This window comes from Staurois parvus, unplaced genomic scaffold (assembly GCF_062004578.1).
Source record: "Staurois parvus isolate SC_StPar_1 unplaced genomic scaffold, SC_StPar_1.0 ptg003652l, whole genome shotgun sequence".
In the NCBI taxonomy this organism is placed as follows: domain Eukaryota; kingdom Metazoa; phylum Chordata; class Amphibia; order Anura; family Ranidae; genus Staurois; species Staurois parvus.
Window position 1 is genome coordinate 1 of NW_028321448.1, and position 13,849 is coordinate 13,849.

General features: G+C 53.9%; 1 protein-coding gene across 1 annotated transcript in view; it reads left to right on the forward strand.

Moving 5' to 3' along the window:
• Window positions 1–2,057: 2,057 nt before the first annotated feature.
• Window positions 2,058–13,849, forward strand: part of RNF123 (ring finger protein 123) — a gene marked incomplete at its 5' end in the record, with an annotated part of 45,164 nt that continues 33,372 nt past the window's right edge. The window contains 10 exons of the mRNA XM_089667900.1: window positions 2,058–2,136; window positions 5,484–5,581; window positions 5,670–5,724; window positions 7,565–7,650; window positions 8,047–8,133; window positions 9,071–9,138; window positions 9,222–9,347; window positions 9,682–9,796; window positions 9,873–9,977; window positions 12,753–12,878. Coding sequence (XP_089524026.1) covers window positions 2,058–2,136; window positions 5,484–5,581; window positions 5,670–5,724; window positions 7,565–7,650; window positions 8,047–8,133; window positions 9,071–9,138; window positions 9,222–9,347; window positions 9,682–9,796; window positions 9,873–9,977; window positions 12,753–12,878 — 945 coding nt within the window. The remainder of the gene's footprint in view (window positions 2,137–5,483; window positions 5,582–5,669; window positions 5,725–7,564; window positions 7,651–8,046; window positions 8,134–9,070; window positions 9,139–9,221; window positions 9,348–9,681; window positions 9,797–9,872; window positions 9,978–12,752; window positions 12,879–13,849) is intronic.

Genomic DNA, 13,849 nt, shown 5'->3' on the forward strand with positions numbered 1-13,849 from the left:
TTTCGAGATCATTGGTGGCAACATCGGATTACAGAACAAACGGCATTTCTATTTTTGGATGAAAAATCATTTGGAATTCGAACCATGTATGGCCTGCATAAGGTATGTTATGTTTCCTAACCCCGGAAACCACTAAGCAACCTATTCCCTCCCTGGTTATATCTCGCCTTGACTATTGTAACTCCCTCCTCATTGGCCGAACCTCATCGCAGGCTATCCCCTCTTCAGGCTATCATGAATGCTGCTGCCAGACTCATCCACCTTACTAATCGTTCTGTATCTGCCACCCCTCTCTGCCAATCCTTCCACTGTCCTCCATTCAGTGTCCTCCACCCCTCTCTGCCAATCCCTCCACTGACCTCCAGTGTCCTCCACCCCCCTCTGCCAATCCCTCCACTGACCTCCAATCAGTATCCCCACCCCTCTCTGCCAATCCCTCCACTGACCTCCAATCAGTGTCCTCCATTCCTCTCTGCCAATCCCTCCACTGGCCTCCACTCAGTGTCCTCCATCCCTCTCTGCCAATCCCTCCACTGGCCTCCACTCAGTGTCCTCCATCCCTCTCTGCCAATCCCTCCACTGACCTCCACTCAGTGTGCTCCAGCCCTCTCTGCCAATCCCTCTACTGACCTCCACTCAGTATCCTCCATCCCTCTCTGCCAATCCCTCCACTGGCTCCCCATTGCCCAACGGATAAAATTCAAAACACTAGCAATAACGTATAAAGCCATTTATAACTCCGCCCCAAATTACATCACCGATCTTGTCTCCAAATATCACCCAAACCGTCCTCTCCGCTCCTCGCAAGACCTCCTACTCTCTAGCTCCCTCGTCTCCTCCTCCCATGCTCTTCTCCAGAGCTTCCCCCATCCTCTAGAACTCTCTACCCCAATTTATCAGACTATCGCCTACTCTGCTCACTTTTAGGTGAACTCTGAAAACCTCTCTCTTCAGGGAAGCCTATCCTGCCCTCAGCTAATAATGGAATCTTCTACTCCTCCTACCAGTCCATCCCCCGCAGTTACCTTTTTGTACCACTAGCCCCTCCCTCCTAGATTGTAAGCTCCCAGGATCAGGCCCTCCTATCCCTCTTGTATTGAACTGTATTGTTGCTGTATTGTCTCCCGTTATATTGTAAAGTGCTGAGCAAACTGTTGGCGCCATAAATCCTGTATTATAATAATAATAATAATAATAATTATGTTTTATGTCACATTGTAGCACATTTAACAGTTATGCTTTCAGGGAACCTGTCAAAAGGGCTGGGGAGGGCAACTGCTGCCCTCCAGCTGTTGTGGAACTACATGTCCCATGAGGCATTGCAAGACTGGCAGTTACAAGCGTGACTCCCAGAGGCAGGGGCATGATGGGGCCACAGTTGGCCGAGCCCTGCATAAAGTCGTAATAGAAGGTGTTCTATCAGAGCTCCCCTCTGGTCTGTCTGGGAGCCCCTGAACACAGCAAATCCCAACCTCTGTCTGGAGCCTGCACAGCCCACCAATGCATTGTGGGTGCCTCTTCATAGGCCACAGAGGAGCTGAAAGGCACAGAGTCTGAATTTTGGTAAGACGGGGGTGCATACTGATGGCCTTTGTCAACCCCCCCCCCCCCCCCCCATCGTGAGATTTTAATGTAATATTTACTTATTTTAGGCATTTATGTATTGCCGACAATTTAGGCAGCAGTTACATCCGTCCCTGCCCCCAAAGAGCTTACAATCTAAGGTACCCGTCTCACATACATGCACAAGATAGGGCCAGATTAGGACTGTTTCAAAGCAGATCTCCTGCCTGTTTTAGGAAGGTTTTCATCAGTCCGTGTCTGCGTTTTGGAGAATTCAGGAAAAGCTGTTTTGGCCAGAGTTCCACTTTAGGAATATGTGGCTATTATCATCTAGAATTGTATTTTTCTGTTTTCCCTGAATTTGTAATCATTGTTATTGTCATTGTCCAGCACATGTGATCTACTTCGTTTAAGTTCTAGTCGGGCTTGTTGGCGTCGGGGCGCTGTTGTGTTTCTTTCATGCGTCACATGCCACCCCTGTGTTTTGTGCCCAGGAAACCCCTCACCTTCCAGAACCTGGAGGAGCGCTTGGATCGGTTGTTGTCTGCTGGGAGTCCAGCGAGGATAACACAGGTGAGGAGACTCGCAGGACTGGATATGGAGATGTTGTGGGGGGGGTTTGATTTATTCTGCTAGCTGTGGGGTTGGGGGGTCCAGGGTAGGATAGGAGGGGGGGAGTGCTGGGGGAAAGGGGATTTCGGGGTGCAGGAGGAGGGGAGGGGGAAAGTGCAGGTGGCCTAGAGTTCAGGGGTAGGCAGGTTGGCTGGTTGAGTCCAGGTTTCAGATGAGAGTTGGGGGGGAGGGGAATTTTAAGGTGCAGGCTGAGTGGGTGGGTATAGGGTTCAGATGGGATTTGGGTGGGGGGAATGCAGCGTGCGGGTGAAGGGTAAGAGTGAGAGAGAGTGCCTGCATGGGCGAATAAAAAAGGGTTTAAAAAGGCTGGGGAAAAGGAAGGGGGATTTCGGGGTGCAGAAGGAGGAGAGGAGGGTGAAAGTGCAGTTGGCCTGGAGTTCAGGGGTTGGGAGAGGCGTTGATTAAGGTGCAAGTGGGAAGGGGGTAGATCCAGGGTTCAGATGGGGGGAATACAGTGTGCGTATGAAGAGTGGAAGAGTGCAGGCATGGAAGGTTCAGGCGAGGGTGGGGGGGATGAATTCGGGGTTCAGGCAGAGAGAGAGAAGGGGCAAAGTGCAGGTGGGGTGGAGTTCAGGGGTTCTGAGGGACGTTGATTAGGGTGCTAGTGGGAAGGGGGTAGAGAATACAGTGTACGGATGAAGACTAAGAGTGGGAGATTGTAGGCATGGAGGGCTCAGGCGAGGGTGGGGATGAACTCGGGGTTCAGGCAGAGGGAGAGAAGGGGCAAAGTGCAGGTGGAGTGGAGCCCAGGGTTCAGTTAGGGGTTGGGGAAGACTTTAGGGTGCAGGCGGAGAGCGGTGTGCGGGTGGAGGAGAGAAAGGTGAAGAGTGCAGACTGTGGGGAGTAGGACTCAGCTGAGGGTGGAGGAGGAATGAATTAATTCTGGAAGGCAAGGGAGTTGAGGGTGCAGGTAGAGAGGAAGGGGTTCAGAGTTGAGATGAGGGTTGGGGAGGGGTACATGGAGTTCGGGTTGAGGTAGGGCAGCAAGGAGGTGCATGATGCAGATGGAGGATTGGGGAGGGGTACGTGGAGCTCGGGTTGAGGTAGGGCAGCAAGGAGGTGCATGACACAGATGGGGGTTGGGGAGGGGTACATGGAGCTCGGGTTGAGGTAGGGCAGCAAGGAGGTGCATGATGCAGATGGAGGATTGGGGAGGGGTACGTAGAGCTCGGGTTGAGGCAGGGCAGCAAGGAGGTGCATGACGCAGATGGGGGTTGGGGAGGGGTACATGGAGCTCGGGTTGAGGTAGGGCAGCAAGGAGGTGCATGATGCAGATGGGGGATTGGGGAGGGGTACATGGAGCTCGGGTTGAGGCAGGGCAGCAAGGAGGTGCATGATGCAGATGGGGGATTGGGGAGGGGTACATGGAGTCCTGGGTTGAGGCAGGGCAGCAAGGAGGTGCATGATGCAGATGGGGGATTGGGGAGGGGTACATGGAGCTCGGGTTGAGGCAGGGCAGCAAGGAGGTGCATGATGCAGATGGGGGTTGGGGAGGGGTACGTGGAGCTCGGGTTGAGGCAGGGCAGCAAGCAGGTGCATGATGCAGATGGGGGATTGGGGAGGGGTACATGGAGCTCGGGTTGAGGCAGGGCAGCAAGGAGGTGCATGATGCAGATGGGGGATTGGGGAGGGGTACATGGAGTCCTGGGTTGAGGCAGGGCAGCAAGGAGGTGCATGATGCAGATGGGGGATTGGGGAGGGGTACATGGAGCTCGGGTTGAGGCAGGGCAGCAAGGAGGTGCATGATGCAGATGGGGGTTGGGGAGGGGTACGTGGAGCTCGGGTTGAGGCAGGGCAGCAAGGAGGTGCATGATGCAGATGGGGGATTGGGGAGGGGTACATGGAGTCCTGGGTTGAGGCAGGGCAGCAAGGAGGTGCATGATGCAGATGGGGGATTGGGGAGGGGTACATGGAGCTCGGGTTGAGGCAGGGCAGCAAGGAGGTGCATGATGCAGATGGGGGATTGGGGAGGGGTACATGGAGTCCTGGGTTGAGGCAGGGCAGCAAGGAGGTGCATGATGCAGATGGGGGATTGGGGAGGGGTACATGGAGCTCGGGTTGAGGCAGGGCAGCAAGGAGGTGCATGATGCAGATGGGGGATTGGGGAGGGGTACATGGAGTCCTGGGTTGAGGCAGGGCAGCAAGGAGGTGCACGATGCAGATGGGGGATTGGGGAGGGGTACATGGAGCTCGGGTTGAGGCAGGGCAGCAAGGAGGTGCATGATGCAGATGGGGGATTGGGGAGGGGTACATGGAGCTCGGGTTGAGGCAGGGCAGCAAGGAGGTGCATGATGCAGATGGGGGATTGGGGAGGGGTACATGGAGCTCGGGTTGAGACAGGGCAGCAAGGAGGTGCATGATGCAGATGGGGGATTGGGGAGGGGTACATGGAGCTCGGGTTGAGGCAGGGCAGCAAGGAGGTGCATGATGCAGATGGGGGTTGGGGAGGGGTACGTAGAGCTCGGGTTGAGGCAGGGCAGCAAGCAGGTGCATGATGCAGATGGGGGATTGGGGAGGGGTACATGGAGCTCGGGTTGAGGCAGGGCAGCAAGGAGGTGCATGATGCAGATGGGGGTTGGGGAGGGGTACGTAGAGCTCGGGTTGAGGCAGGGCAGCAAGGAGGTGCATGATGCAGATGGGGGATTGGGGAGGGGTACATGGAGCTTGGGTTGAGGCAGGGCAGCAAGGAGGTGCATGATGCAGATGGGGGTTGGGGAGGGGTACGTAGAGCTTGGGTTGAGGCAGGGCAGCAAGGAGGTGCATGATGCAGATGGGGGATTGGGGAGGGGTACATGGAGCTCGGGTTGAGGCAGGGCAGCAAGGAGGTGCATGATGCAGTTGGGGGTGGATGGGTGGGAGGGAGGTGGTAGAAAAGGTGTCCAGGCAATGCCATTTTTGTACAACGACCACTGATCCAGAACACAGACTTATGGACAGACTGGTCTGCCAGGCCAGAGAGGAATATACACAGTTTTGGAGCTTTATTATTTTATACCGTTATGTAAACTCGGGTGCTGGAAGACTGTGTGCTCAGCTCTCATTTTGAGGCGGATGGTTACCTTCAGACAGAGTAAAACTATTTAAGCGGGCGAGTATAAATCTTTCATAAATAATCCTGCTGGGTTATAATTTTAGCGCTGACCATTCAGATTCTGGAATTGGCCCATAAATCCACAGGAAAGGTGCAGTAACCCTTAGCAACCGTTCATCTCTCACTACATATCGCTAACTGAAATCTGATTTCTAATTGGTTATTAAAAGTGGTTTCTGCTTTCTCCGAGCTGCAGATCAGACGGCAGAGGGCCGCCTTGGACCCTCCACAGTGGTCCTGGACCACACCAGCGGATTTGAGGGGCTCTTATTGGTGGACGATGATCTCCTGGGGGTGAGTATAGTGCTCAGCGCTCCTGCCGGGCGGTACACACAGAGTACCAGCGCTGTTCACGGTGGTTGATGGTTTCTTCTTCCTGCAGGTTATTGGACACAGCAACTTCAGCTCCATCCGGGCCACAACCTGCGTGTTTAAAGGTGAGTGAAAAATAGAGGGGCTGCATTTGTTTTTGTTACAGAGAGGCGGTGCGGCATTCCGCTTTAACATGTAAAGGCCAACTCTGTACTGTAGCTTCATGGGAGAGAACCCCCCCATTGTGGGAGGGGCAGAGACGCAAACTACTGCAGGGAAATCTCCCCATTGTGGGAGGGGCAGAGACACAAACTACTGGGGGGAATCTGCATTGTCGGAGGGGCAGAGACACAAACTACTGCAGGGAAATCTCCCCATTGTGGGAGGGGCAGAGACGCAAACTACTGCAGGGAAATCTCCCCATTGTGGGGGGGGCAGAGACACAAACTACTGTAGGAAATCTCCCCATTGTGGGAGGGGCAGAGACGCAAACTACTGCAGGGAAATCTCCCCATTGTGGGGGGGGCAGAGACACAAACTACTGTAGGAAATCTCCCCATTGTGGGAGGGGCAGAGACACAAACTACTGTAGGAAATCTCCCCATTGTGGGAGGGGCAGAGACGCAAACTACTGCAGGGAAATCTCCCCATTGTGGGGGGGGGGGGGGGCAGAGACACAAACTACTGTAGGAAATCTCCCCATTGTGAGAGGGGCAGAGACGCAAACTACTGGGGGGAATCTCTGCATTGTGGGAGGGGCAGAGACGCAAACTACTGGGGGGAATCTCTGCATTGTGGGAGGGGCAGAGACGCAAACTACTGGGGGGAATCTCTGCATTGTGGGAGGGGCAGAGACGCAAACTACTGGGGGGAATCTCTGCATTGTGGGAGTGGGGGAGACACAGTGCTTCGAGGACATATCACCATTGTGGGAGGGGCAGAGATGCAAACTGCTACGGGGAAATCTCCCCATTGTGGGAGGGGCAGAGACGCAAACTACTGTAGGAAATCTCCCCATTGTGGGAGGGGCAGAGACACAAACTACTGCAGGGAAATCTCCCCATTGTGGGAGGGGCAGAGACACAAACTACTGTAGGAAATCTCCCCATTGTGGGAGGGGCAGAGACGCAAACTACTGGGGGGAATCTCTGCATTGTGGGAGGGGCAGAGACGCAAACTACTGGGGGGAATCTCTGCATTGTGGGAGGGGCAGAGACGCAAACTACTGGGGGGAATCTCTGCATTGTGGGAGTGGGGGAGACACAGTGCTTCGAGGACATATCACCATTGTGGGAGGGGCAGAGATGCAAACTGCTACGGGGAAATCTCCCCATTGTGGGAGGGGCATGAGACGCAAACTACTGTAGGAAATCTCCCCATTGTGGGAGGGGCAGAGACGCAAACTACTGTAGGAAATCTCCCCATTGTGGGAGGGGCAGAGACACAAACTACTGTAGGAAATCTCCCCATTGTGGGAGGGGCAGAGACACAAACTACTGGGGGGAATCTCTGCATTGTGGGAGGGGCAAAGACACAAACTACTGGGGGGAATCTCTGCATTGTGGGAGGGGCAGAGACGCAAACTACTGGGGGGAATCTCTGCATTGTGGGAGTGGGGGAGACACAGTGCTTCGAGGACATATCACCATTGTGGGAGGGGCAGAGATGCAAACTGCTGCGGGGAAATCTCCCCATTGTGGGAGGGGCAGAGACATAAATTGCTGCAGCGAAATCTTATCGTTGTGGAGGGGGGGGGGGGGAGGGAGAGACAAATACATAACACATTTTACTTTTGATGTATGCAGCACCAAGCATCTTCCTGCCCAGAGTAAACACATCTAAGCTGCTTCTACGACGGAAACATTATATACCCTGAAGAGCTTACACTCTGAATTGAGAAGGCAGTTTGTGTATGGTCCACCCCTGATCCTGTTCCTCTTGTCTTTCCCCAATGTGTCCCTTCAGGAAAGTGGCTCTATGAGGTCCTCATCTCCTCCCAGGGACTCATGCAGATTGGTTGGTGCACGCTGAGCTGCAGGTTTAATCAGGAGGTGAGTGCAGATCTTGGAATCCATGATTAGGATGCCATTGCTGATCACCTTGTGAAAATGCTATTTGCTCTTTGCTACACCCTCGTGCCTCTGGGAACAAGGAACAGAAGTCCTGTAAAAGCTTTTAGTCACAGCTTGGAGCTTGCACAGGCCTGAGGAATTTCTCCCCCCCCCCCCCACCCCATGTGACAACACTGGGTGCTTGAGTGGCCGATCAACAAGCATTAGAGCTGCATGGACAATAAAACAGTTTCCCAGCCAATCCCCAGTCCTGAACTGAACTCCAAATCCGCTCCAGCCCCATATGACTACTACCTGCTCCACCTGTACCTCAACCAATACAGGACTCCAGTGTGCGGAGAACACTGCTGAACACACTTCTCTCTGTTGTTGCAGGAGGGTGTTGGAGACACTCCAGACTCCTATGCATACGATGGGAACCGGGTCAGAAAATGGAACGTGACCACCACAAACTACGGCAAGGTGAGTAACAGGCAAGAAAAGTGTGTGTATTTTATAGATCATTGACATATACCACACTGTTGTACAGAGAACACTTAGCCAGTCACATCAGTCTCTGCACCAGATGAGCTTACACTCTAATGTCCCCTCCACCATAGTCACATCAGTCTCTGTATAGAGGAGCTTACACTCTAATGTCCCCTCCCCCACAGTCCCACACTATTATTATACATTTATATAACTCTGACATATACCGCAGTGCTGTACAGAGAACACTGAGCCAGTCACAGGAGTCTCTGAAACCAGAGGAGCTTACACTCTAATGCCCCCTCCCCCACAGTCACATCAGTTTCTGTACCAGAGGAGCTTACACTGTAATGCCCCTCCCCCACAGTCCCACACTATTATTTTACATTTATATAGCTCTGACATATTCTGCAGTGCTGTACAGAGAACACAGAGCCAGTCACAGGAGTCTCTGAAACCAGAGGAGCTTACACTCTAATGTCCCCTCCCCCACAGTCACATCAGTCTCTGTACCAGAGGAGCTTATGCTCTAATGTCCCCTCCCCCACAGTCACATCAGTCTCTGTACCAGAGGAGCTTACACTCTAATGTCCCCTCCCCTGCAGTCACATCAGTCTGTGTACCAGAGGAGCTTACACTGTAATGCCCCTCCCCCACAGTCCCACACTATTATTATACATTTATATAGCTCTGACATATACCGCAGTGCTGTACAGAGAACACTGCGCCAGTCACAGGAGTCTCTGAAACCAGAGGAGCTTGCACTCTAATGCCCCCTCCCCCACAGTCACACCTTGATATTATACATTTATATACAGTAGCTCTGACATATACCACAGTGCTGTACAAAGTACCAGAGCAGCTTACACGAATACTGTGTTTATTTCCTCCTGGTGATAACGTCCATGTTGTTCTTGTGTCTCCGACGCAGTCCTGGGCGGCGGGGGACATTGTCAGCTGTCTGATAGACTTGGATGAAGGGACCATCTCCTTCTGCCTGTATGTGATTGGCTGGTGATTGATTAGCGCGGCCTTCCTTTTATATCTCCATCTCCTCTCAGCACTCTTTATTTTCTCCGCAGAAATGGCGTTAGCCTGGGCGTTGCTTTCAGCGACATTTCCAGAGGGTCCGGTATGGCGTACTTCCCCGCCATCAGCCTCTCCTTCAAGGAGTCCGTGGCGTTCAATTTCGGTTCCCGTCCTTTGAGATATCCTTCTTGTCATCAAAGTCCAGTATGTGGTGCAAGTAATACGCAGCGGGCTATATCCCTCTAAGCTGTTATTTCTTTACAAACACCATTCGGGTCTGACGGTCCGGTTCCGGATGTGTTTTATATGGTTAGTGAAAGTTCTAGATCTCTTCTCTGTTCTCTGCAAGTCATGTTTTCCGGTTTCCCTATCTGAGGCTCAGTCTAGAAGAGAAGTGGCCTTGGGGTGGGGATCCAGAACATATGTCCTGCTGGGGGTGTCGGAGGTCAGAGCTATGGCTCGGCAGAACCGAAGTGTGGATTGTTTGCATCTTTCCTTGACAAACCCGATTACGTATCCGGTGGAGGGGTACCGGCCCCTGCAGGACCCACCGACAGCTGAGCTGCTAAAATCTCAGAGGCTGCTGGGGTACCTGAAGACCGTGCTGAGTACAGGAATCGACTCTCAGGTATAGGATTGTGTATGGAGGGCCACTGACAGAGGATCGCCCGAGATCTGAACCATTCTGACATTGTCTCTTCCAGGAGGGGAAACTGGTGGACAGAGACCCGTCTGCATGGCAGCTGCAGGGTGAGCCCACAGTCCTGATAACCCTGGCCCATATATTCAATCACTTTGCCCCACTCATGGTGAGTACAAATTCCACCCTCCAATATCGCCCCCACCTCCATCATCTTACAATCCTTACCACCCCAAACTCCACCCAGACAGTCCTTGACCTCTATCGCCCCACCTCCATCATCGCACAACCCCGGTCACCCCAACCTTCACCCAGACAGCCTCTGATATCGCCCCCACCTCCATCATCACACAACCCCGGTCACCCCAACCTTCACCCAGACAGCCCCTGACCTCTGATATCGCTCCACCTCCATCATCGCATGACCCCTGCCACCCCAATCTTCACCCAGACAGCCCCTGACCTCTGATATCGCCCCACCTCCATCATCGCATGACCCCTGCCACCCCAACCTTCACCCAGACAGCCCCTGACCTCTGATATCGCCCCATCTACATCATCGCATGACCCCTGCCACCCCAACCTTCACCCAGACAGCCCCTGACCTCTGATATCGCCCCACCTCCATCATCGCATGACCCCGGCCACCCCAACCTTCACCCAGACAGCCCCTGACCTCTGATATTGCACAACCCCTGCCACCCCAACCTTCACCCAGGCAGCCTCTGACCTTCGATATCGCCCCAGCTCCATCATCGCACAACCCCGGTCACCCCAACCTTCACCCAGACAGCCCCTGACCTCTATTGCTCCACGTCCATCATCGCACAACCCCTGCACCCCAACCTTCACCCAGGCAGCCTCTGACGTCCGATATCACCCCACATCCATCATCACATAACCCCTGCCCACCCCAACCTTCACCCAGACAGCCTCTGACCTTCGATATCGCCCCAGCTCCATCATCGCACAACCCCGGTCACCCCAACCTTCACCCAGACAGCCCCTGACCTCTATCGCTCCACGTCCATCATCGCACAACCCCTGCACCCCAACCTTCACCCAGGCAGCCTCTGACGTCCGATATCACCCCACATCCATCATCACATAACCCCTGCCCACCCCAACCTTCACCCAGACAGCCTCTGACCTTCGATATCGCCCCAGCTCCATCATCGCACAACCCCGGTCACCCCAACCTTCACCCAGACAGCCCCTGACCTCTATCGCCCCACGTCCATCATCGCCCAACCCCTGCCACCCCAACCTTCACCCAGACAGCCTCTGATATCCCCCCACCTCCATCATCGCACAACCTCTGCCCACTCCAACCTTCACCCAGACAGCCCCTGACCTCTGATATCACCCCACCGCTATCATTGCGTGACCCCTGCTATCCCAACCTTCACCTAGACAGCCTCTGACCTTCGATATCACCCCACATCCATCATCGCACAACCCCTGCCACTCCAACCTCCACCCAGACAGCCCCTGACCTCTATCGCATCATCTCACAACCCCTGCCATCCCATCCTTCACCCAAACAGTTCCCGACTTCTGATATCGCCCCACCTTCATCATCGTACAACCCCTGCCACCCCAACCTTCACCCAGACAGCCTCTGACCTCCAATATCCCCTACCTCCATCATCTTACAATCCTTACCACCCAGACAGCCCCTGACCTCTGATATCGCCCCACCTCCATCATGGCACAACCCCTGCTATCCCAACCTTCACCCAGACAGCCTCCAACCTCTGATATTCCCCATCCCCACCCAGACAGCCTCCACCCTCCAGTATTCCCTACCTCCATCATCATACAACCCCTGCCACCCCAACCACCACCTAGACAGCCTCCGATATCCCCCACCTCCATCATCGGACACCCTTGCCACCCTCCAACCTCTAATATCCCCCCTGTCTCCAGCCTCCACCCTCCAATACTCCCTACCTCCATCATAATACAATCCCTGCCACCCCAACCACAACCTAGACAGCCTCCGATATCCCCCCACCCCCATCATCTCACAACCCCTGCCACCCTCCAACCAGACAGTCTCTAACCACTAATATTCCTCCTGTCTCCACCCTCCAATACTCCCTACCTACTTCATCATACAATCCCTGCCACCCCAGCCTCCACCCAGACAGCCTCTGACCTCCAGTATCCCCCCACCCAGACAGCCTCACCATCCTTTAACCCCTACCTCCATCATCATACAACCCCTGCTACCCCAACTTCTACTAAGACAGTCTCTGATAACCTCCACTGTCCATTATCCCCCCCACCTCCATCATCATACAACTCCTCATTCGGCCTCCACCGTCTGATATCCTCCAACATCGCACAACCCCTGCTACCACAACCTGCACCCATACAGCCTGTGATATTCCCACTGTCAGCATCCCCACCCAGACAGTCTACACCCTCCAATAATCCTTACCTCCATCATCATAGAGTCCCTGCCAGCCCAACCTCCACCCAGACTATCCTAGACCTCCGATATCCCCCCACCTTCATCATTCTACAGCCCCTGACTACCGCAAACTCCACCCAGACAGCCTCCGACCTCTGATATCCCCCACCAAAACAGCCTCACCATCCCTTATCCCTTACTTCCATCATCCTACAACCTCTGATACTCCAGCCTCCACCCTCTGATATCCCCTTCCTCCACACAGACTGTCTTAGACTCTGATATCCCCCCATTCTCATCATTATATTTCCCCTGACCTCCCCATACTCCACCCAGAGAACCTCCACCCTACGATATTCATCAACTCCATCATCCTACAACCCCTGAACCCCGCTTCCCCCAGACAGACTCTGACTTTGGATATCCCCCACCTCTGGCATCTTTCAGCCCCTGCCACCCTCTGAAATCTGTGTATTAATTGGTTATTGTATCTTTGGTTTTCTCCCGTGTATGGGCGGTGTACAGTGTAAAGTCTACCTGGTGGAGGACGTCCTGATGAACTATCTCCTCGGTATATTGGCAGGAGGGGGTGCAGTGGGGGAGCACCCCTTAATTCAGCACCTCCTGGACCTCATGTGGCTGCTGATGGAGGTGAGTGAGAGCCGTCGCTAATGAGGGAAGAGTGGAAGTGCTGGAGGGTAAGTCAGGGAGGAGTGGAAGTGGATGAGAGCTCCCCCTAGTGAAGAAGGAATGGAAGTGCTGGAGTTAAGTAAGAGCTCCCTCTATTGAGGAAGGGGTGGAAGTGATGGAGGTGAGTGATGGCTCCCTATACTGAGGAAGGGGTGGAAGTGATGGAGGTGAGTGATGGCTCCCTATACTGAGGAAGGGGTGGAAGTGCTGGAGGTGAGTGAGAGCTCCCTGTAATGAGGGAGGAGTGGAAGTGGGTGAGAGCTCCCCCTAGTGAAGGAGGAATGGAAGTGCTGGAGGTAAGTAAGAGCTCCCTCTATTGAGGAAGGTGCTGGAGGTGAGTGATGGCTCCCTATACTGAGGAAGGGATGGAAGGGCTGGAGGTGAGTGATGGCTCCCTATACTGAGGATTGGATGGAAGTGCTGAAAGTGAGTGAGAGCTTCCTGTAATGAGGGAGGAGTGGAAGTGGGTGAGAGCTCCTCCTAGTGAAGGAGGAATGGAAGTGCTGGAGTTAAGTAAGAGCTCCCTCTGATTGAGGAAAGGGTGGAAGTGCTGGAGGTGAGTGATGGCTCCCTATGCTGAGGAAGGGGTGGAAGTGCTGGAGGTGAGTGATGGCTCCCTATACTGGGGAAGGGGTTGAAGTGGGTGAGAGCTCCCCTTAGTAAAACATGGTTGGTAGTGCTGCAGGTGAGTGAGAGCTCCCTCTTGTGAGGAAGGAGTGGAAGTGCTGGAGGTGGATAAGAGATCTCTCCAGTGTGAAATGATTGAAAGTGCTGTAGGTGAGTGAAAGCTCCCTCTAATCAGAAATGAGTGGAAGTGCTGGAGGTGGGTAACAACCCCCTTTAATGAGAAATGTGTGTAAGTGCTGGGGGTGAATGACAGCCCCCTCTAGTGAGGAATGAGTGGAAGTGCTGGGCATCCTTATTAACCTTCT